This window comes from Rhynchophorus ferrugineus, unplaced genomic scaffold (genome assembly GCF_030347505.1).
Source record: "Rhynchophorus ferrugineus isolate W39M unplaced genomic scaffold, kcgeb_rfMv2 rfM9, whole genome shotgun sequence".
Lineage (NCBI taxonomy): Eukaryota > Metazoa > Arthropoda > Insecta > Coleoptera > Curculionidae > Rhynchophorus > Rhynchophorus ferrugineus.
Window position 1 is genome coordinate 13,900,905 of NW_027472588.1, and position 26,260 is coordinate 13,927,164.

General features: G+C 31.2%; 2 protein-coding genes across 19 annotated transcripts in view; one reads left to right on the top strand and one right to left on the bottom strand.

Moving 5' to 3' along the window:
* The window catches only part of LOC143202294 (coiled-coil domain-containing protein AGAP005037), a 526,529-nt gene that overhangs the window by 251,253 nt on the left and 249,016 nt on the right, over positions 1-26,260 (top strand). The gene's annotated exons all lie outside the window — the stretch shown is intronic.
* The window catches only part of b6 (pentraxin-related protein b6), an 80,950-nt gene that overhangs the window by 23,681 nt on the left and 31,009 nt on the right, over positions 1-26,260 (bottom strand). The window contains exons 2-3 of the mRNA XM_076413749.1: positions 18,338-18,575; positions 2,311-2,495 (exon numbers count right to left, since the gene is read on the bottom strand). Coding sequence (XP_076269864.1) covers positions 2,311-2,495; positions 18,338-18,501 — 349 coding nt within the window. The 5' untranslated portion in view covers positions 18,502-18,575. The remainder of the gene's footprint in view (positions 1-2,310; positions 2,496-18,337; positions 18,576-26,260) is intronic.

The window sequence follows — 26,260 nt, forward strand, 5'->3', positions numbered from 1 at the left end:
CCAAAAAAACTCAACTCGATATTTGCTATCCAGCTTAATATCACTAAATAAAAGAAAATTAAAAGAAAAAAGAATTGGAAGTGTCGATTAACACTCGAATTCTTCTTTTTACTAACTTCCAAGAATCTATAAATCTTCCTATTATTCTTCTCTTTTTGTGCTGAATCTTGCTGAATACCTAACTAAATATCTGCAGGAATTAATAGTTACTAGTGTATATCTAATTAAAAACTGTGCTTATGTTATAAGCAAGATAAATATTATTTGAACTATTGCAGAAGATGTTTTTGTTTGTCCCACTATGGGTTCCTTCATATCTCCTGCCCGAGTTAACGTATTCGTGAAATATTTTTAGCGTACCTAACCTCACAAACCTTCCATGTGGTTTGTTGGTGATACCTTTGTAATTTGGATTCATGGAACTAACCAACTCAACTAGCTTCTGAGTAATAAATTATCAACATCAAGTGGAGACCGAGGATATTTACGAAATTTCTATCATTTGGACAAAGTTTACAGGCGTTTACAAGCCCACACATAAAGCAAATATGCTCAGGCTATCACACATTCACCCATTTCAAAAACTATACATCCCTAATTCCTTGACTTATAGAGTACATCTCTATGTTCTCTAACACACATAGGAAAATATCTCAGACACTAACCACAAAGCTATTATGTAATAATGTTTATAATTTAAAAGCTAAATAATTTAAAAATATGTATATTATATATCAACCAAAATAATGTCAACAAAGACATGGGCCATAAGACCAACCCTATATGTCATACTATTCCCCAGATATTTGGATGATTTAAATAAAGAAGATGCAAAGTCAGTGGGGATAAAATTTCCACTATACAGTCATGATTTTCGATAACATACATTTTCGATATCACTATTCTGAAAGCTCACGTACAATATTGTGAAATAATGTCAATTTAGTTTAATAAATATTTTATCTAGTTTGAAGACCAGAAGAAAATAAAATATGGTAAATTCTAATTATACAATTAATTAGAGATGAAACGAAAAATTAAATTCTAATACGAATTCCATGAACAATTTATTTGCTAATTTACGTTCCGATGCAGAATAAAAGTTAATTGAGTTAAACTAATTATGTACAATTGTTAAAAACAATTACGCCCGAAGCCTGCACCAATTTCGCTGATTGAAAGGTATATATCAGACCACTGTAACAAATAACGCTAAAACATCAGTCAGTGGTGCGTGAAATGGAAATAATTACCATCCATGCTTATTAGAGTGACGTAACATCTGCTTTTCTAGCTATAACCATTGTTAAAACATCGAGATCATTATTTAACACGTAGTTATCAAGCGTGTTATGTACATAAATGATAGTATTCTTGCTACGAGCGTAGACATTAAAATTATTATGTCAGTTTTGGTCAACTAATAGCAATATGTCAACAATACGTCCCTGATATAGAGACATGTACATAGTTCATCATTAGTATCTCCTAACAATGTATTCGAAGGGTTTGTGGAACTGTTTTCTGCACGCAGTTTAAGGCGAATTTTGAAAACTGATTTGAAAATGTTCCCGTAAAAAATTCAATTAGTCCAAAAATTGCTGTCGAGAGATCCTGATCAACGAGTTGAGTACAGTAATGCAATCCTGAGGTGAAATTGAAGATTTTTCATCTAAATTGATAATGAGCGATGAAGCCCATTTTCTTCTGTCTGGTGAAATTGAAGATTTTTCTTATGTGATGTGAATAAGCCCCAAACGATTCAACATCTTAAAGACAATATTCGTCACGAAATTGAAGAAATTCAACCTCAGATGTTGCAGGATGTCATAAAAAATGCCTTAAGAAGGACCGAAAGATGCATAGCGAATCGCGGTCACCATTTAGCCAATATAATTTTTCAATAATAACGAAAAAAAATTTAAAGACCAAATAAACTTTTTATGAAAACCAAACTGACTTATCTTTTCTTTGAGCAAATTTATCGGCAATCAATATGGTAGGGGGACTTTTGCAGGTTGTATATCACAAAAACCATAATCTATGCAAAAAAAATCTCATTTCATGCGCACAATCATAAATAAATTATGTAGCAATTTGATATCCACATTCATTTTTGTTTCATTATCAGCGATGCCGTCGTCGTAAAATTGTCGCATTTGGGGTTTAGTAAATTCTCGAGAGATTAGAAAAATCAAAAGACCAATGTCTACTAGTATGCTAGAAGATCTCCTATAGGCTCTATAACCTATAGGCAACCATCTTCGTAGCTCACAAATCCTTAACTTTAAACAATGTGTGTAAATTTACCTGCATAAGAAAATATCGGGTGATCATTGGAGTGATTGGTAAACTTGGCCCAATAGCAAAGGGTGAACTCCTTTAAATCAGGAAGGCTGGTCTTGTAACGTATGTACTGGAAATACAGGTCTTGCGTGAATCCAACTTTGTACAAAGAGCACTGGTCACCGGGTCCGTTCAGGTCTGGCTGATATCTAGAACAAAACGAAAACGAATAAATCTTCAAAAATTCGGTTACCTTGTCAATATTTCTTTAAAATATTTATTTTGTTTAAAAAGCCCATGGTATACATATTACAACTTTTTCTTCATATTGTTTTTGAAGTCAGGTTTAAGATTTTAGCGATTTTTAGATTTTACTACAAACAGACAAAATATCTATTCAAGTAAATTGAGAAGTCAATAGAAATAAATGTACTACCATAAGGTAATACCAATTTTCACTAAAACTCATAATATAAATAAGAACCCTATTTAGATAAATCACAAAAGATCACTCATGATTAATTTTTGCGCAGTCTAGACAGTAACCAGGATGTCCAGGACGTGTATACATAAATAGTGTTGGGATATTCATTCGCAGTGATCCTGCTAGTGAAGTGAATGAGAAGCCCAGCTGTGAATACCGTGGTATTGCCACTCAAATAATAATGGAACCTTTCCCATATTTGACTGTGAAGTAGGGAATCCAAATTGTTGCTTTTTTTGGGGTTCTCCATACAATAAACCCGGATATTTGTAGGAAACAATATAAACGATTTATATGACCATACCACACCTAAGTTGCTTCACTCAAAATGCTATAATTCACAAACTAATGATCCGACAGCTGTCATATTTATACACGCATCTTTTGAGTGTTAGGGCTAACTAAAAAAGATATGGATTTAATTCTAGTAGCGCTGTCTAAGTGTCAGGCCGGGAACTTTTCAGTTGACCTGTTAACGCAATGAAATATAATCTAATAGAATTACAGGTCACTTACACGAGAGCAGTGTTGCCAAAATTCAACATTATGTACTATATTGCAAGGTGTTCATATTATTTTGTCTCCCCCCTGTATTTTCCTGTGTTCGCATACGGAATTACCCTAGAACCAATCTTAAAAATATGCTTTCTCAGTTAACAAACGTGGCTAATTTCAAATATCCACACCTAAGCCTGCCTTGATATAAAACTCGAAACAGACAATTAAAAGTTAACAAAAGACGGCGCAAGTTCGCTGCCATTTAATTAACTCGGCAAGATAACTAATTCGTCGGGTTAACTTCCTTTACTTCCAACACACCACCGACCCTTGTATTGATTGTCTGGCTTTTTATTTCTATTGTTTCCGCCCTCATCTATATAATTAAATGAAAACATTACACGGAGCTCCGCAATTATATACGTCGAATGATACGCTTTGCGTTTAGATAATGTCTAAATAGAACAATTGAATAAAACGATAACTTGATTTTATTGGAGTCCATAAAGTGGTTGCAAACATTTAATATTAGTTTATAGTTTTAATATCTTAGGATTGGCGGAGAAAATAACAAATCAGAACCCAAGTTACATAGTAAATTAGTTTAATTAATTAATAATTAGCTTTATAACTCAGCTTTCACTAATTATTTAACAAAATTTTACCAGGTTTAATCTTGAATATCGCCATAGATACTTGATCATTTGTTAGCTGTATGTGCAATAAATCATACCTTTTTTATTTCAATTATTATAATTTTCTTTGCAGTCAGTGACGATTTTTTGTTTTGTATTTAATTTTAATCCCGAAGAAAAAACCTGTAAAGAGTTATATACTTAAAAGGTCATTCCTTTTTCTTCCTCTTGTCTTTCTTTATAGAGTCGAATAAATATTTACTTTTGAATCCGTACTATGTTAATAACATTGTTAATATCGATATAAATCGCTGCTATTGATAGCTCTGGCACGATCTTGGAACGAAATATATAGAACATATTTCAGTCATCGCATTTAAAAGATTTCAAGTTTACATGTGTCACAGTGTTTGAGTATCAGAGACATGCAAAAGCCTTTGAAAGGCTGTACTTTAGTCTTGATTGTAATATTTCCTCTCTTTCGCACGCAGGATCATAGTGGAGTCAGGATCACGTTGGATTATATAAATTCTAACAATAGCTCTTTTAACTAAATATACCGAGCAAAATAGTTTTCAACCGACTTCAACAAAGGTGAAGGTTCTATGATTATATATATTTTTTGTATGTATGTTCACTGATTTCTCCGTCAATTGTGGATCTATTTCCAAAATTATGTTTTTAGTCGAAAGAATGCTCTTCCGAGGTGGTCCCATTGGAACCAAGTCAGAATCTGATGGAGGAATCCGGGGAAATCAAGGAAAACCATTAAATTTGAAAGGCACGTACAATATGTTGACTTATTTTTTAAACAGAAATTTGTGTATAATATTATTGTTGAGATGATGTGACGAAAGATAACTCCTCAACAGTTAGGAGTTGTATATTTGTAGTAGAATATATTTCTTTAAATATTATGGGAATGTACAGAGAGCTAATTGTATACTTTAAAGTTATATAGGTAACCATGAAAGCAGGGACCGCACCGCTATAACCTTCAGGGATTTTTGAGTAGTTTTTAGTTAGGGTTTTCTTACCAACGTAGTGTAAAAGCGGTTCACTTTGCTTCTTAAGCACTAACCATATCATATCGGAAAAAAGAGAAAAATAATAGATTAAAAAAATGAACCGACTTCAAAAAACTAATAAGTAACCCACAAAAAAGTAAAAAATAATCAAGGTTAGATTTTTGAACCAAAAAAAAAACGTTTTAAAATAAAATATTTACATATTAATCGTTGTAAAATCTAAATAATAATCAACAAAAACCTTATTTAACCTAATATTCTGCCCTATTTAATAGATAGGTAGGCGCTATTTACAATATTATTTTAACCACTACCAACTTGATCAGTTTGAAGTCGGTGCTGAGCCTAAATAAAATAAATTAACGTAATAAAAGAAATCTAATTTATTACTCGTACACACTTCATCAGTTCTTAATGGTTAGAATAATATTTTAAATAAATAAATAGGTCTCGGTAAGTATTACGCTAAATTGTGTGTATGACAATATAAAATACGAGTAGCAAATAGGTTAAGTAAGATGTTTGTTTAGTTGTTACAACGATTATTTTGTATATATTTTGTTTTAAAACTTTTTTGTGTGTTAAAAATAGTATTTTTATTATTTTTTATTTTTGAGTGAGTACCTTATTTATCTCTTGAAGTCGCTTCCATTTTTTAATATATTTCTTTTAATTATTCCTTTAATTAACTCAACTGCACCAGATGACGTCAGTTCTTTTTCAGGTACTACCATCATACCAACGCGTAGAGATTATTTAATCAGTACACTTGTACGTGACGTGCCGATCAATCACTGCAATTTCTTCTCTACCGTCATCTATCGTCTGTTTACTTTTTTTGTATATAGATGGACATTGACATATATTTAATTGAATAAAGAAACGAACAGATTGGATAGTTCTAGACATTGACAATTATCTCATATTAAATACAGTTTTTATTGCAAGGAATACACTATTTTACAATTTACCAAAATATTTTCAAATTGTTCTAGTAGTTTAATGAGGCCACTGAGTTAAATAATTCAATGATAATTCTACCCAATTCTTTAACAACACTTTTGTTTAAATAATGTTTTCTTTCTTAAGGTCTTAATAATTATAAAAAATCTTGGAAGATATAGAATTCTGTTATAGTTCTCTATTAATCAGCATATCCTTAGCCAATAGTAAATGTTCAATGCTTTTTGTAATGTAGAGTAATGTTGCTTGTAAATGTAGAATACATTGTTTTGGCCAGTACGGTCGCCTGTCCACGAAGCTTATTGTCCATTTAAAATACTAGTGTAAGAAATATTTATATATTGTTTTTTGAAAATACAGCTCTGTATCGTTGGTGCGTTGTTTTCGTCGAGTGTAAGCAAATACGGTTCCTAATATGAATACAATATATATAAGCTTAAATATGTTATAAGGTTCTAACTCATTAACTTCTGAAATCTTTTAACGGCCGTATGGTTCATAATTTCCTCAAGGCTTCATTAAAACATTTCTTATCAATATTCATTCTAATCCAATATTTTAAAAGTACGGAAGTAGTAAACTGGTAGTTCAAATTACATCAAATTTTGACAGCTACCTAATAGTTGACAAACCGTAAATTTATTAAGTCATGTGTTTAACCAAAATTTTACAATTTAACTTATACACTGTTTAACTGACTGAAACTTAATGAAACACTTCGATCCTTTGTGACGGTAAATATTTCTAAAGGAACCCTTCCAAATAAACCTACCTATCGGCATATTCCGAAATGTAATTTTGTTCTATATATGAACGAAAGAAAAAAACAAATTTTATTGGTTTTGAACAATCATAAAACGTTAAAACTTTTACTGTAAACCTAAATTTTTACTATTATCGTTTTAATATCGACAGTTTGGCTCTGAAAAAAGAGCTGCACTTTTATAACATTTTTATGATCCTCTTTGATAGCGTTATTCATATTTATTTCGGTTAGTTTATTTGACCATAAAAAATCCGTCCTAGTTTGGAAGAGTGATTCATGTATTAGAACGTATTCATATTTGTTCTTCTGATAGTTGGCTAATTGGATACAAATGCTATGTTTTCGAAAAAACTAACCATAATATATTGGAATGTGTATTATATCTGAATGTTAAAATTAAAATAAATTAGCAAAACTAGCATTAAACCAAATTTATTAAACTGGAAATATTGATTTTATACGACAGTATATATTTGTATAGAAAGCAAACAAATAATTGGAGCTTATTGGAGATGGAAAATTATATATAGGATATTTTGCGTCTCTTTGTCATTTATTTCGTAAATTGTAAAACTTCAAGAGTTTCAAGTTAATACAGTCGTTCTTTATATAAAATCTAATTTTATTAGAGATAGTGAACCTATTAAAATCATTAACGTAGAAAACTACATGAAAACTTTGGAGCTTTGCACCTTTTGCCAAAATTATCTGCCAGTATCCGTTAGAAGAGAACCACCGTATCCAATATTTCCTCTGCTGCATTATTTTGCATTCTGCTGTTTAAAATAATTAATGTAGTGAAGACATCACAAACCTCGCATCTATTAGGGCTACTAACAAATTAGTTGATATTTTGATTTATATCAAGTACAATACAACGCTTTTAAAACTCAAATCAAACCCTTTATGTCTCAAATTTCCTTTAAATTGTTTTGAATTATTCAAACATAAAATATGACCCGAAAATAACATTCTTAATTAATCCGCATTATTTACAGGAACTCTACAATTTATTTGCGGATTTATTTAAAATTATATCCAGAATCTATCATAAATTAATATTGCTTTCCTTTCATTCAGCTTTTCTATATCATTCCTTAGTTAATCAAACTTTCTGATCAAAGAGTATCTCCAATAAAATGCGTCTGAAAGGAGAATCGAGCGAAAATAGGTCTGAAAGCTTTTCAAACCGAAAGTCAAATAATCTGGAACACCCGAGATGCGCTTAATCCATTTCTAGACAGATTCAATAGCAGATAGCGTAATACTTTACTTAGTTTTTAATTAAAAGTTTCATCAGCTGTATACACTCAGTTCGTCATTATATCGATATTATTTTTCAAAGCTTTAAAATAAATATCTTTAATTAAAAATTAGATAATATAAGTGCGATTTTCGCAAAAATATATCATTGAGATCATTGAGAATATCGAGATATTCGTTCGGCTAATGATGTGAATGAGAGGACCAGCTGAATACTACGTTAATACCGTCCAAGGCATAAACGAACCTCCCTTATACTGAACTGTAGTTCTCCATACATAAACCCGACCGGTTTTAGGAAACATTGTATGATTCATCGGAATATAGATTCTTCCCATCATCAAGTGTCCAAGTTTTATGATCGTTGCATTACTTCTGCCACATCTTAGCGTTGGATTGCATTACTAATAGTTTCGCAAACGCAGCCCTTCAATGGATGTTAGCTTTATGGAGCATTCGCCAAATTGTTTTTATTGAAACAATCTGTATTGAAATAACAATTTGTTTTGTAAATTAGCTCATGGTTTCGCAACAATCAGTATCATGCAACAAGATATACTATATTCCATAGTGTTCAAATTATTTTGTCTATCCCCAGATATAATAGACCATTAACTGTATACAATTTAAAGCTTAGAAATACTATTATAGTAATTCTTAATCTAAATGAAAAATTTAAATTAATTTTAGGAATTAAGTTTGAAGGGTCAATTGAAAGTTAAGACCTGAGGGTATAAATACCGAAGGAACTCCTTAATAATATATTCAAGATGTTGACATAAGAACGGTTTACAAAAAACATGAAATATGAACTCATAAATCAAAGAAAAGTTCAGTATAACATACAATGTAACAATTTATTCAAATTACTACATAAATCTTCTTAGCTATTATTACTTGCTCTGGAACTTTCGAAGATAAGTTCAGAGAAACATAATTGTATCAAAAAGAAGTATCAGAGGCAACAAGCACCAATTTTAAGACATTGAGTGAAATTTTATAATGAAGGTTACCCCGAGGATTTTTCAAGCAGACCTAGCTTAAAGCTAATTTGTAATATACTTATAATTAATTTAAAACATAACGAATGTAATACGCATCACTTTTCAAACTAAATTTGAATAAAGCAACGATATAAATTGGCGTTATACATAATTGAAATTATCGATTACTTTGGAGTGTGAATGGTTGCATACCGATGAAAAAGAAAAGAAGCACTTCCTGTGCCACAGCGACGACATAATAACGAGTCTACGACCACTCTTTTGGAGTCGCTCTGTAGCAATCCGTGACCACCTGCATTTAAAAAATTAATGGTATTGGTGTTCCTTTTTCGTTTTCTGTAGGTCTAATAGTGTTACTACCGCCCACATTTACTTCCGGACACTGAATATTTAATATTCTCCACTATTCTGCAGACGATTATTGATAGATGTAAAATTTTACATGCATCAAAGTAATCCGCAGCTTAGCATATGTAAAAGTACCATCTGTAAACGTAACATTATATCGTATTGCTTAACAATACTTTTTAGCCAGGGCGACTGATGCTGATCCAAAGGCGGCATATTACAATTCGATAAGAAATTATAAATTAGATAGATAGTACCAGATATATTTTGGGATGTTTTTAAATTGGTCACTCGCCAGTCTATAGACTTAATGTCAAGGGCCTTGATTCAAAGCCCATGCTAAACAGTAACTCGAGTTCAGTGACCCTTAGTTGACTAAAAAGAAATCTAATCAATTAATAAACAATACGAATTATCATTATAAACCACTATTATTTTTTGACTATTCTTTACAGGAACGAACTTCCTTTAGTACAAGATGCTAATCATGGGACGCTCGAAATTGCATTTTTGTCAATTGCATTAGTTTTGTTGTTTGATTTCAAGAAATCTGCTGCTAAATCCCACCAAATACTTTTAGAGACTTATGATAATACTATAAGATTATCGATTTGGTTTTCGATTATCTAAAAGTGATGATTGTGATATCAAAGACAGAGTACGGCCTAGAGAACGTAAAATGTTTGAAAACAATGAATTTCAAGACTTATCGGTCGAGAATCCTGCTCGAAGTCTCCAGGGACTTTCAGGCAGCTTAAATATTTTACTTAATATTTACTGTGCTGAACTATCTTAATACTTAACCTTTTTAGGTGAACAAATGATCATAATACATGCAAATACCTAATACCTAATCATAACTAAAATTACATTAAAAAAATATTTTTACTAAAATATTAATTACATTTAATTCACAAATAACAATCAAACAATAGATCGGTTTTTCCCATCGCCAACCTTTAGACTTTACAAAACAAACCTTTAAATATATAAACCTCAAACTTGACATTGATTGCGTAAACGTTCAAGATCGAAACAGCGTTGAAATGTCAACGTTTTCCATCGCTCCTGACGTGCTATCTCCGTTCCGTTTTTTTCCTTCATTTACGCGTTAAATGATCGCGGATATTTTAACACTGCATCTAACTGTACACCAATCGTTCAGCCGTTTGGTTTAGTGCTAATAAAGTGGAAGGTTTAACCGCAGTTCTGGCGACGCAAAAGCAATTAAAGCGGTCGGGTTGCCATGAAACAGACTATTGCTGTTATCTAGATTATTTCGATATATTTCTTTCTCTTTGTACAGAGTATTAGAAAGTAAATTAACTTGAAAGATACCGTATTAATTTTAGATGTATTGTAGATTGACGTGCGTAAGACCTTATTAGGTATATTAGCGAGTAAAACTGATACGATATTCTGATTCTGGTTTATGGCATGGTTTTAAATAGTATTAAATTTGGTTTATCAGATCATATTATTTAGTTATCTGAACTACTTGGATCTCTATCAGGTGGTGGCATGTATTCTGATCAGTTCGCAACAATATGTCCTTGTCCAAAAACATAGCAAAACTTTGTAATCATGAATATTCCGCTTCAGTGTCGATATGTATAACTCTTCTGGACTAAGTCATGACATGTTGTGCTTTGGATTGTTGCAGTACAATACGCCACAAAAACTTTTCGTTTTTTACCTGACAATCAATGAAATTTAAGTGATTCGATAGGACATTTCCAGTTAGTCCATGTGATAGTCTATTTCCGTCCGCTGAATCTTTCGCGTCGTATATAAACGTCTAGAAACTGTTTATTCTTCAACTGCTAAATTATGTCATATTTCTTTGAACGCTTGAGCTTGGTATTCGTCTAATAAGTATAGCAATTCATTGTATTCGAACTTCTTGGCCCTTCTGTATACAGCAAATAACTAAATGATACTGAACGTAAATTGACTGTTATTTTGTGTAGAAAATTATCAAAACTGTAAACAAAGGTTAAGCTGTTTAGGTGTACTAATCAAAATAGATATCCCTGATCAAAATATAGGCAAGCAGCTAATATTTTTCTTAAGATTAATAATTCAATTTTCTGGATACCAACACTGCTCATGCAAGTGTCACTTTACTCCTCCTACTAATTATGTAAACCTTTTGAAATTATTTGGTGGCAACAGAAGAAACCGACCAGAAAGTAATATATTTTACATCCTTTTCGTTCTATAACTACTTGCGTATGAATTTACCAATTATTGGGTGAAAATGTTTGCAGTAGAAATAATGAATAGCGTTTTTCATGAAAGTGTGGTTCTACCTGATTCTCACATCTCTAGCATAATGTTTTATCAAGTATATCTCTAAATTACTTCAAGAAAATGTATTTGTTCTGTCCTATGGCTGCGGCCATCTCTAAACCCTTGATTAAATCATCCTCTAAAATCTACTGGTAGAAGTCCTTAAACCTACATATTTTGAGTCAATGAGACCTTATCAAAAAAAAAACAAAAACTTGAGTATATACAGATACATTCAGAAAAATGTGGATATAAATAGCAAAATAATGAAAACACCGAAAAAGTCTAAGAAAACATTTTAATATTGTAGGAAATATTAATATTATTAAACTTCCAGTAGGAAGGAAAGTTTTAAGGTTCGTTTGTAGTAAAATTATCTGAAGGAATGTTTGATTAAGATGTGTGAATTAATGTGATAAAAAAACATGTCGTGCATTCAGTTCTTCAAGTACTTTTCGGGATACTGAAATAGATGTTAACTTACTTTATAGCTTACATCACGACTTTTAGATGTATAATACGGCATGTTGGGATCTTTGACCATTTCCGGTATGTCTCAGAAAGTTTATTATAAATTTGAAATTAATCATAATTTACTCACCGATGTTTGCAACAATTCTAGCCAAATATATAGTGCAATATGATATAACAAAATAAATGTTTGTTGCCTTTTATGGTAAAAACCGCCACTACCCCCCTCCCCAGTGGAAAAATATATAAAAATATTAAAATAAGACCAAAGCCGGTTATTTATTTGTTCAAATGTATTTCGTCCCTTTTGCAGTAATCCCACAAGACACAATGAATTTATGGCAACATTTTTTTCCAGGCTTTGAAACAGTTATTGAATTCTATTTCTGGATTCGATTTTAATATCCTCATTTAAATAAAAACGATGTCGTTAAAACGATTGTTAGTCTATAAAAAGCCAAAGAGGCTGAATCAGGTATCTTGAAGGATGGTTATAAATTTGAAAAAGTTACAAAGAACCAGTGTTGTATGAGATGGACCATTATAAGAATACAAAAATGTCGTGAGAATCTTATTCAGAGTCATAAGCCCAATCCAAAAATAGTAATTATTCTTATTATTCACTTTGAACTAAGAATTATATTTTACATTGCAAAAAAAATCGCAGATTAGTTTTTTTAGTATCCAGGCTACGAATAATTTTGTTCATTTTAATTTTTTCATGCATTTACTTTGTTGTTTCGGTAAAAATAAGGGCCACGGTACTTAAAAAATATACCAAATACTTGTCAGTTAATGGAGACCACCAATGGAATATTTTTAATATATTTAAATGAATAATATAACGTAGTCCTTCATTAAAAATATAATTTTATTTTTTGAATCAATATTATTTCAATATTTACTGAAAAGAGAAACACTAATCAAAATTAACCATAACTCAAAAAAACTCCAGAGCGTATTATTTAATTTCCACGGTACTGGCTTTATGCTAATTCAATTAGTCTGCTTTGCTTTTACTCCTATTATTAATTAGTTCATATTGCAAAATTGTTTAATCATTTTAGTTGCATTTCATTAATCTATTGGAACTTAAAAGTACATTATTGTTATGTTATTGCGTTATTCTCGTGAGCAAATGACGAAAACAGGTGCGTATTTATTGTATTTACTGAAGCATATGTCAGAAAATGGTGAAAGTTAACTGCTGCACAGAATGCTATAAACATCACGAGACATCATTCGTCATCTGCTCATTTTCTAGTTGTTATCTTATTGTTAGTATGTTTATTAGAAAAAATAAACAACAGAATAAAGGAATAAAAAAGCAAAAACATTAGTAGAATTAAACATTCAATTCAAGCTTCGGAAAACGTTACAATCAGTTTTTCGGATTTTAATATTTTGCTGTGAAATGTAAATCAATTAGGTGCAAAACCTAGTGAAAGACATAATTTTTATTATTATTTACGAATTAAGAAAGATTCGAAACCACGACTATCAGACTCTTCTGCCTTAAAAGCTGCGTCAATCAAGCCGACAGAAATGTTGTGTATTTCTGTAGCATAACATATGTACTTGATGAAACTTGCTCGACAAAATCCTTTTGTAATACTTTCAACTTTTTCAGTCGATATAATATATAATAATATATAAATAAAATTCATAGCAATATATAAGATAGAAATCCAGAAAGCCGAAGTAAATCTGATGAAAAATTATCCATTAATCCCGCTTAAGCCAAAGTAGATTAAGCTAAAACCTCCAACATTTATCCGTACTGCCGTTAACGCACCAGGAAATATATAACCTCCGGTTTATTTCCTATATTTTGCAACACAATTACGACCGCATATTTAGATTTGCCTAATAAATTACTAATAAGGAATTAATAAAATCTGCATATTTCGATTTAATTCCAAGTTAGTCTGAAAACTTGATCGATCTGGGGAATTTTGACAATGTAATTTAAAGAGAAAACACGTAATATACGATTTTCTCTCGACATCTGCGATATCACTTAAAACTACAACAGTAGAAACGTTTAAATATACAATATAAACCATCGTAAATATCACAGATGTAAAAGCAGTCATTAGATAATTTATTGTGGTCTTAATATAGTTCTAATGCGTGTATAAATCAGTCAGAAATAAAGATAAAATAATAAAAATAATGTACCCAGCTAGTAAAAAGTAATAATTTAACATTAAAAGTGCGGGTTTCTTAATATATATTATATATAAGTAAAATAGCATATAATGTTTAAGTAGAATAGGTTCAGGAAAATAAAATTTCTGTTTATTTAGGTTTCCCATTTTTTCTTTCTTGTAAAGCCATAATTTCACTTTTATAGAACCAATATTTCTAAGACTAAGACAAGTAATATTCGCAAGGCTCTGTTGAATACAGCTCTACAGCATTGACATAATTTTGCAGAGATTAGAACAAGTGTTGGTTGGATGGGGATATCAGTACTTATATCATCAGGCTTCAAAACTTCCAGCTAATTTTTTTGAAATTTTGCCGACTCACTAAATTTGTGTACGGTCTAGATATAACGCCTTTTATATTAAGTAAAACTGGTATATTTATTCGCGTAATTTAATCACGTTATATGTTATTGATGTAGCAACCGCTACAACCCTTTAGGCCACCACGCATTTACCTACATCAAAGTCAAAGGTTGGCAACGCTGGTGGATTGGTACCATGCGGTTCCCGGATATAAAAGATCACCACGACGATGTCTCGGTCTCTGGAACTGGAAACACGCGCTTGTCGCTGTCATTCCTAAAAAGAATGCCAAGTCCAATCCATCTGACTACAAGCCCATCAGCCTGATTAGTTCACTTTCCAAACTTGCCGAAAACGCGATATTACACGCTTTAAACAACTTCACAGACGCACATCATTCCGACCGAGCAATTCGGTTTCCATGCCAAACATTCAAGCCTTCATCAAGCTGCCCGCGTCTCAGCATCAATCCACCAGGCATTAAGAAGAGGTCGAAAAACCCCACGAGTCGAGTTCCGTACGGCGCTCCACTAGTGAAGAATTTCACGAACATGCTCAGTGTAAGGTTCTCCATAGGCGCATTAGAACATTACAACACCTTGATTAAATCCCTACCCATCCCCAAACCTCGGTAGAAAACCAACTACGACAATCCCAGCTGTAATCAAGGGTCTATGTCGCCCGCAAAACACTCGCTATCCCGAACCCAAAGCGATATCAGCAAAAGACCATTTGGTTCTAGCTGGTCATCATGGAATAAGAAGAAAAAACATCTCGCTCTCTTTTCTTTTCTCTACCCGCTTGTAATAATACCACTTCTACAGTACTACCATACATCCTTTACTTAACCTAATATCCTGTCCATTCTCCCATCGACCACATGTATCATTCAATATCGAAATAAACAAGTTCATTTTTAACCAGTGTTTTCAGTTCCCATGCGAATTCCTTCCACAAAATAGTAGTGGGTGTTTGGACAGACAATCGCATCGACAGCCACACATTCCGACCGACCAGACGAACATTCCTACATTAATTATAATAATCGATTATATAGACTTCCTTTTTAATATTACCAAACATCATCTTCATTCCTTGGTGTCACTAAGGCCTCTGGAAGCTTTTCCGGACTTCAACTACTATATTTTTCGCATTTTATTGTCATATGTGATCGATTTTCTATAGTCCGTAAATATTCCTTTAAAGAAGGTTACGATTTTATTTCCTTTATCAATATTCCATTAATAAAAACCTGGCCCATTAAATATTTTACTGTTCATTCATATAGAATCCAAGTAACAAATACTTCAAGGTATCAATTATTTTAATAATCGATAGTCATTGTAACATCAACATTTCTGTAAGAAAAACGAGCAAACCAATGCTAAACCAATATTTGTATGAGCCTATAATAATATGTATAGCTTAAAATATGATGAAAATTATTTTCTTGGGTGTCCGTCATCAAAGCCTAATAACTTTTTACTGGCTAAATAAGTGATGCTACGAACTACTATTTGCTATGCTATTACCTTTGGAACGCGCTAGAATATGACTTCGCGGAATAATTATTACTAGAGATATGAAAATTTATAGTCATGTATTAGGAAAAGCCTAAAATACCTCTTGTTGAAGAAAACAGCTGTTGAAAATTACGATGGAAAATAATATTTAGCTTTACTGAAGAATGTTAACTAAAGAAAAACGCTTATTTTTGCCATATAGATATATTTGAACCAATTAAAAAACTATATTGAGAATTAAGTTTCTATGTACAGATATTTACAGTTAACTTTTCAACGAGCATATTATATTATCTCAAATCTAATATGACTAGTATAGAACTATGCCACGTACAAGGCTGCTATTAAACGGATATAATTACCATGGTGTATTAAACACATTTATACTATAATAACAGAATAACCTAAAACAACATGTAGCTTTAATAAACAAATACTGTTTATCGCTATTCAGGTTAGAATCATCCAAACAATCAGCTGTTGTTTTATGCATGAATTTATGATAATCGAATCGCATTGTAGCCCTGTTTATATAGTAGATTTGCAACTCTTGTATTAAAAGTATTTCTCAATAAATGTGATTATCAAGATTAATTTGAAATATTGTTATAACTGCTATGTTAAATAGTCACAATGTTATATACATACGAGATTTTTTTCATTATGAAATTAAAACTCTAATTTTATTGCTAATGTGGCGACCGCCACGACCCTTTAGACCACCAGGAATTCCAAACACCATCACGACGACATCCCGTTCTCTTTTCTTTTCTCCGTCCCCTTCCTCAGCGCTACCGTACTTCCTCTACCTAACCTAATATCCTTTCAATTTCTACGACCACATGTATAATTTAATATTAAAAATAAACAGTATTTCTTCAACCAGTGTTTTCAGTTCTCGTGCAAATTCCTTCCAAAAATAGTAGTGAGTGTTCTAACAAATAAACGCAGCGGCAGCCACACATTTCGACCGACTGACCGACCCACGAACATTCCTACAATTGGTGACCCCGACGTGATCAAAGTGACCAACAGGTAAATCAACTCAACATAAGCCACTTGACAGGTGCTTGACAGGTGCATAGAAGGATAGCACGAGGAACGGAATTTTATTGCTTCAACCAGTGTTTTCAGTTCTCGTGCAAATTCCTTCCAAAAATAGTAGTGAGTGTTCTAACAAATAAACGCAGTGGCAGCCACACATTTCGACCGACTGACCGACCCACGAACATTTCTACACTAGTATAGTTTATTTATAGCTATTTCTATCGTTTTAAATCTAATTTTTACCAATTTAGTGGTTTTTAATATCTAATTTTCATTTGCTGCTAGTTTCAGCTATAACAAAGAAATTTTAATTCATAGAAGCTAAAATACAACTAAATAACGTGAAAATAATATAAATAACATGTCAGTTCACTTAATAATCGAACTTGCTTAAAATTGTCAACAAAATATAAAATGTTAATAAAATCAAATAAACAAATTATCTAACATTAAGTTAATATAGACTGAAATACAGACTAGATCACTAGAATATAATATCCCTGTTTTGGTGCTACCTTTGCAAATATTAGGTAAGCTTTCGATATTTGTTCAATCCCTTAGAAACTAAATATTTCCTTCGTAGAATATTTAAATTATAATATAAGAGAATATTGTACATGTGCTCTCTTTCAATAATTTTTATTTTTTTAAATTTTAATTTGTATAAATTTTAATTTATTCTATTATCATTGTTTTCTAAATATTATTAAATTACAATAAAAAAAAATTGTGATATAAAATTAATTTTTCAGATTCTCTTCTCTACTCTGCAATACGAAAAACCTAACAAATGTCTCTTTTATTTATTTTGTCAACATTAGTACGTGAAATAACTCGTAGACATCATCATGGTTAGAATAAACATTCGACAGAAGGCACATGAATGTTCTCATTCAATAGTTCCTAACACTAGCTATCTCTTTAATATTAAAAGGTTTGGTAGACAGAACAGCACGAAATAACTCTAAAACTGTAAACTATAAACTTCCTTTTTATCGCTAAAGGTATCTCAACTCATAGTGTTCGAATATTGATGAATTACTCGCAAACATTAAAAGATTTCTTCAAAATGGAGGTTTAACTAAATCAAGGTATTAAAACTAGAACTAAATGCTTGTTTTGAGATAATATAAGTAACAACAAAGAGAATATTGAAGTTAAGTGAGTTTACTCTGAGTCAGAATTAATAAATGATATATCTTGAATTACTTACCCTTGTCCACCTCCAGCTATACCATAACCGCCTCCACCAGCATGATTCCAGGGACCTGGTATGTCGAAGAAATCACCATGCGCTACCGGCTGCCATGGATCCCCATTATGTATACCAGCTTGGACAACACAAGCCATGCAAAGCGCTAATATGTACGGCAACATTGTCGTTCTCGTCTTCTTTTAAACAATTTCAAAAATATTCTGCTCCTATATAGTTGGGCTAGTTAACAAACCATCTGAAAAAAAAACATAATACAATTTATTTCTTAAACAGATTTTCTAATGGCATTGTTTTAAATTGATATAGAGTACATTGTTTTATTAAAATATAAAGTAACATTTCTTGCTGTTATTTTTAAATATGACCAAATCCGTAATTATTTCGAAAGTTTCTACCGGCATAAATCACTTTAAAAATCCTGAAAACCGTTGTTGCAACAATAGATCTTGATACGAACATCTGTGAATGCGAGCAAAACTCTTAAAACAAACGAGAAATATCATCATCAACCTTTTACTCCATTTGTTTAATTATTCTGTTTTTTTACTCGACTCGCTTTCACTAAAATAGGCATGATTAGTTCGAATACATTGTGAACAATAATTCTCATCAGAATTTTGCAGTGTTTAAAATTACACAAAAAAATAAACTGGTTCGTTTATTTAAATCATGTAGTTTAGAAAAAAATAATTAATATCAACACTCGGAACTAGTCGATTTTAATTAGTATATTTGCATTAATTATAATAATGTTCGCATTTTAACGACATTGTTATGATTGTGCACATTTTAAAAATTGCAATATTTAGAAAAATCATACTGTATTTTGAAGCTTGTTATGGATATTAAAATAAACGTTTAATATATTAATTAATAACATAAGAATGTAATGCTTAGAACTAAACAATAATCAACAAAATTGCTAGTTTCTTGTGCATTATTCGTTAAGTTCAAAAAATACCGACACCCGTGTATTACAACCTCAAAGTTCAAGAGAGAGATTCTAGAAAGATTCAAGGGATCTTAGCCCTTGCTTTTACGTTAAATATACTTTATTATCCTTAATACTACTTATTAATATTCTTAGTAGTTCTTATTATTGTTCTTATTCTAATTATATATTATATCTAATTCATTGTACGTTATGATGTTGATGTAATAGTTACAATGGTTGATAAGCGTATAATGGTATAAAGAAAGTGGTATCTCCTGAACATAAACAGTGGAGTCTACTAGCCTGAGGGCCGCATAGTAGTTAAAAATCGGATACTAATTAGTACTCGTAAGTAATATAAACTGAAATATGTTAAAACACATAAAAACTTAATAAAATAATGTCAAATGGACAGGTGAGTCCAAATTACAGATTTTTTGGATCTAATACACAGGTTTTTGTATACCAATCAAAAGGTAAACAATCTTCAGAATGATGCAGCGCAGCACAAAGGTTAACATGGTGGTGGTTTGTTGATGTTATGATAATAATATGCCAGGCATATGATTAAATTGTTGGAAAACTGTATAAAAGAGGCTATCTGAAAATATTTCATGAATCAATAGCACTAAACATTCATCAAAATTATGTCAAAGGTTCCCAGAACAAAAAGGAAACAAAGAAATTTTCCAATAAAATAAATGGCCATCACAATCATCAGATCTCGTTCATGTCGAATTAGTATCGCACAAATTTGATAAAAAAACAGTGAAGAATCAATGCCCATCGAGCTTAATATAATTTTGTGAATAAATGAATTACTAGAAATAATGAGGAAAATTTGTGAACAAGTAATTAAAAACAAGGGCCTAATTTAAAACATTAAATTCAATATAAGATATAACATCTTATACTGAGTTAAATAAATCGCTAAAGAACGTTTGGCAACAATTTCTGTACGATTAAAATCCAATTAAAACGACTTTCTTTTGTTTCTTTTATCGTAGTATTTTTTCGTGGCCTTGTGATCTATTCGTAGCGAAATTCCAGTTCCGTTTGACCGCAAACGCATTTGTTAATCAGATCTATAACACGGGAAAGAACCCGGTTTTTTATTCTTGTTACATTTGCCGCCATCGGCTCGACCTCACCAATAATTAATGGGTAATTACATAAGGAATTACAAACGCAGAACTGTAATTTTAATCGGATCGACCTTCACATCGATCGTAAAACATCTCCTTAAAATGCGCCAGTTATTTCGCAGTGTGAAACAATTTGTATTACCTACGCCCCTACAACCAGTCAAATCGGTATCAATATCTTTAGGTTGCTAGCAATACGATTTTTATATCCATCACACGTCTCTTTATTCAAAAAATCGCATGGCACATATCTTAATACTATTTAGGTACTGTCTAACGGTTTTTTCTTCATGTTGTTCTTATAGTACAGATCTAAGTTTTCAGAGCCAAACTCAGGAAGCATTTGATGGATACACACCCACCCACATAAGTTAAAACACGGCACATATTTCACACATAGCTTAACTGTACTAAGTCGAAGGGTTTTTGTCACTCTTCAATCTCCGGGTAGATCCACTGTTGTCGAGTAGTTGTGGTACTTCGAAGTTTTTATGATCATGCAATCTCACATGCTGCAAAAACAATGCTGCAAGGGGCTTTGTTTTGTAAGTTTTGATTTTACTGACTTCTTGACACTACCCCATAGTTCATAAGTACACAGTTCTAAAATGGTTTCAAAATTTGTTTATATAATAACAATTTGTTGTGGAATGATAATTTGGATTGTCATTTAAACAATTACCTCAATTTTTTGTACCTCATCAAGCCTCATGGTCTTGAACTCGACATACAATAGCATGGCCAAGTTTGTTGTTGCGTATGCATTACTCCATTTCATAGATCACTCATTTAAATTTATTAACAGCTGTTTGTTATTTATTTATAATTGTCTCTTAATACTGTTTCTTGTAGCGAGTAGTGCAGTGGCATCATCATCAAATGTGGCCATTGTAAGACTTTCATATTTATGGATATCACTAATATGCATTAAATTATTTTACACCCACATGATGGGTTTCCAATCTGAAAACTTGTCGCCACAACTTATTCTAAAGTGGCGATTAGAAAACAACCATTGTTTTTCCAATTTATCAGCTCAGCAGCATCAGCTCCAATAAGAACATTTAACATAAATGAACAAAAATGACAGCAATTTCAAATTTAATTAATTATCCCTATAATAATTTATAATTAAATATCTATGTTTTATTAATCCATAATTTTTGCGAATGAAAATTTTATACAAATTTGTTTTAGTGACATATTTTCGTTAGATTGGTAACACTGTTCTCGGCTATTTTGTTATTTCTAGAAAGTTACCACATATGCTTTATAAACGTAGATAAGACTAAATTACTACGTAAAGGTAAACTCTAAAGGTCGTGTCACATCAAGACTCAAAATGATATAAAAATTGTTTTCCTAAACCCAAATATAATTTTCTTTCTATAAATAACAATAAATACTTAATGTATTATATTTTAATAATTTAAATAAAGAATCACATTATGGTTTCGAGACTTACAGAGATATATAACCCCAGCTCACAATATATAATGATATTTTAATTGGATACATAATAAAATTAACAGCAACATAATAAAAAATATTTAGATTTAGAACTTAAGAAAAGACAGTATACTGATAGGGACCTAGAAATCATTTAAAAAAACTAATATGAATATTGAATGAATAGTTAATCATAGTTAAATTAGAATCAAAAGGAAGATATCAAATGAAAACGCACCGATAAACATGAAAAATATGAAAATGAAGTTTTGATTAGAGAGTTATGACTCACTCATTATAATTCTGGTCCACCAATATAATATATGTCTGTCACGTTAGATTTGCTCAAATGGAGCTTATCTTTTTTATCAATGGAATAAATTTCCTATAAATCGCTGACATGTCAATTGCACCTGTCTTTGAACGAAAGAAGTAAAAATTATTGTTTATAATATAGGTTATATATGATTCTTTTCAAATATCGTTTCCTTTTAAATATTAATGAAATAATTTGAACATTAAGAAGTTAATTATCCAAGATTTTGTCTTCATTGTGCGAACGGTGAAGGTATCATGGTATGTTCATTTTGATCATTTTGACATTTCAATCTATATTGAAAATTCCAAGTACTTAAATTATAGCGTGTAATCAATCTAATTGATACGTTGATAGCCGTTGATTAGTTATTAATACTTTTGTATCTTCCTGCTATGTTTTTTTTTGTAATTTAATTTTATATGAAACTAGTTAGACCATACTAAAATATTCGATACTGTTTAAACTTTAAACTAACAAATTAATAAACTTAAACACAATTTTTCAACTTGTTGTAAGATTGATACGACTTTTAACGATATTGTAATGAATATATTTCTTTAACATATTTTTTACGTTACTTAATTTAGTTATTAGAGAAATTCGCTGCTTTTTTTCATGAAACTTTCTTTCGGAAAAACCTGTCGCAAGTTCTCTTTCAGTATGTTATTAAAGTCGACTTAATATTGGGAGAAAATGAGTTTCGAAAAGTTCTGTTAACAGCGGTATTATATATAAGAGAGACCGAAAACTTCAAAAACAACTTTTTTCTAACATATTTAAGATGCAATTTTGTCCAACGTTTGTGTAAATCCAGTGCTTACTTTTAGTTATGATACAAACATAGTGTTATAATAATAGACATTTGCATATTATTAAAACACATAAAATAATTTTTGGATTATTCTAATCAATATGTATTTTTTATTTATAATTTTAACTTAAGATTAAAGGTAGATCCAGCGCTTTATATATCGCGTATTATACGCGTTATTTAGAAGAATGTTAGGTTATATGAGTATGTTAGATTAATGTTATCATTTGAATTAAATCGTTCATGTTCACGCAATTTAGTATTTTAAAATGTTTTGAGTTACCGACATTTTATTTTAACATTAGACAGTCGGTTTAAAGAGATATATGCGTTATAATTTCAATGTAGTACTAGCATATATAGTGTTCAGTCACTAAATTTCCATTACAAGTCGCATGGTTGAGTAATATATTTAAATAGTTAAACTTATAAATTACTATATTGATAATACCGAAGTAAATATTCAGTGATTCGCTAAGTTTTATTGAAAACACAACTTTAATAATGAGACGTATTTTTCGATGAATAGCTATGTTAATCAGCATAGTTGCCCTGTATTAAATGACCAAAACCCGCGCGAGGTTAGTCAGGTGGCAGAGAATCAGGTTCATCCTCCTAATATCTGGTATTATAGAACTGAATTATTTTATAGGCAATTTAAACACTATCAATGTAGAGGTAGCCTCAACAGGAGTTTGATACGCAGCACACAGAGGCGCCTGGCCAAGCAAATATAAGGTTACCAATTTCTAGCAAATTCTAGCTACTGACCTAGCCACCAAGGTCATGTCATGTTACCATATTATACATTTGGTAGGCGTTAGTGTAAAAAGAAGCACATTTATACCAATCATCTCTCAAATTCAGCCAGATCTATGCGACAGAATCATGAAAACTAGACGATTGAACATCACTATACATTATGTGCACTAATATAAACGTATGAAATTTATTAATAAATCAAACGTTTCATTTAAATATTGACTGGCCGTTATTGATCAACCCCATACTTCTGATGATTTTTTTTTATAACATCTTTATTAGATACGCTTAATACAATCTTAATTCACAATTAATTTATTATTACTTTACCTATATACTTGGATTAATTCACAAGCAAGACGAGTGCGAGAAAATACATCAATATGTATTCCTCAATTATAAAATTATAATAACTTATAGCTATAGTTTACACTAAAGGTATAAACTTTATATAAGTTCGTATAGTTTTGTTCGCTTCAATCTCCTGACATCCTGCGCGCTGTCCAGCAGTTGTATTGCTTTCAACTTAGTATTATTTAGTAACCTTCTTCCGTGTTTCAAGGCGAAATCTTCGATAACTTCGCAAATCCATTTGACTTCTATGTCATCGTGCACTTCTTCGTTGGTTACGTAGCGATAGGCATTAGTAATCAATCGAAGAACCTTGTTTTGACAGCGTTGTATAACTAGTTGATTTGAATTTTTAATGCAACCCCATATTTGTACCCCATAGGTCCAAATTGGCTTTATAATTGTCTTATAGATTAACCTCTTTGATTTTAGATCAAGTTGAGAATATCTTCCGACTAACCAATATGGTTGTTTTATTTTGGTTCTAATGTATTTTGCTTTTTGTCTAACGTGATGTTTCCAATTTAATCTAACGTCAAGATAGATGGACCTGTCGTCCAAAGGTATTTAGCTGATTCTGCTTGAGGAATCGGGCATCCATTGAGTGATATAATTAAGTTTTTATTAGTTCACCGCAATGCAAAATTAAAGTGGACAGATTTGGAGCTATTAAGTTGAATTTTCCAATCTTTCGTCCATTTGTAGATTTTGTTGACTGCCAATTGCAATTTTTATATTGCCCTAGGCAGAGATCTATCTTTTGCCATAATAATTGCTTCATCAGCAAAGGTTCCAAGTAGTGTTCCTTTTGTTGTTGGAATGTCAGCAGTGTAGAGCAGATACAGGAGAGGTGCTAAGACGCTACCTTGTGGAACTCCAGCCGAAAGAGTTTTAAATGTCGAGAACGCCATTTCGTACGATACTCTAAATTTTCTTCCGAAAAGATATGACTCCAGCAATTGACAATACTTACGCGGTAATAATTTGCTCATCTTACAGATTAATCCCTAATGCCAAACAAAAGCTTGTGAGACATCTAGGAATATTGCAGGGCAATATTTCTTTTCCTCAAACACTCTTTCAATAGCCGCAGTTACTCTGTGCACTTGATAGATTGTTGAATGGTGATTTCGAAAACCAAACTGGAAATCTGGTATTATAAAAAAAATTTAATACATTTAAATATTAGTTTCTCAAATAGCTTTGATATTGAAGGTAGTAGCGAAATAGGCCTGTAAAATTCGACTTGTTCTGCAGGTTTGTCAGGTTTTTTGAGCATAATTATTTGTGCCACTTTAAAGAATTCCGGAACATGCTTCAGCCTTAAACAGGCATTAAATATATATGTCAACATAATGATTGCTTTTCGTGGCAGTTCTTTTAATATTTCAGGTGAAATGTCATCTATACCAGGCGTCTTTTTAGGATTGAGGTTATCAATTTCAGTGGTTATCATTTCAACTTCCAATGAAGAACTTCTCATGATAATAAAAATATAATGGTAATGAGATATCGAAAGAATTATGAACTTTTATTAAATACTGAATATAAATTATAAAATATATTTTTAGATGAAACAATGGAAAATCGCCACTTCATAGGCTGATACTTATCTAGCACCCACACATTTACTTTACCTGGTAGCCATTTAATGATTGTGCAGTTTTGTAAAAGCAGGAAAATTAACGTTATTAAAACGTTCAGATAAATAATTTCTATTATGCGAATCGGTGAACTGTATTGTTAAACATTTCTCATGTCAACGTGGCCTGGCTAAATAAGTTTCGTTTCGTGATTTATTTCGACCATTTCCTGGTATTTAATGTTAGATGAACGGTTTCCCAAAGAAATATAGGATAATTTTGTACGCTTTTTCTGGTATTATTAAGTTTTAGTGAACGCAATATGAAAGAGTATTACAGGAAATGATTTCTAGTTCTATACTGTTATATCCATTATGTATATGGCATATTATTTCGGATTATAGAAACGAAATTCTTTAAAAATAAATTGTTACCATTCATTTGATATATGTATGAAAATTAAATTAAGAGGATGACTTGTTGAGAATATCCGAATGTAATAATTAAAGTCACTTCTGAGACTATATTTATCCAATTATATACCTATTTGCTTTAGAGTTCTAGGG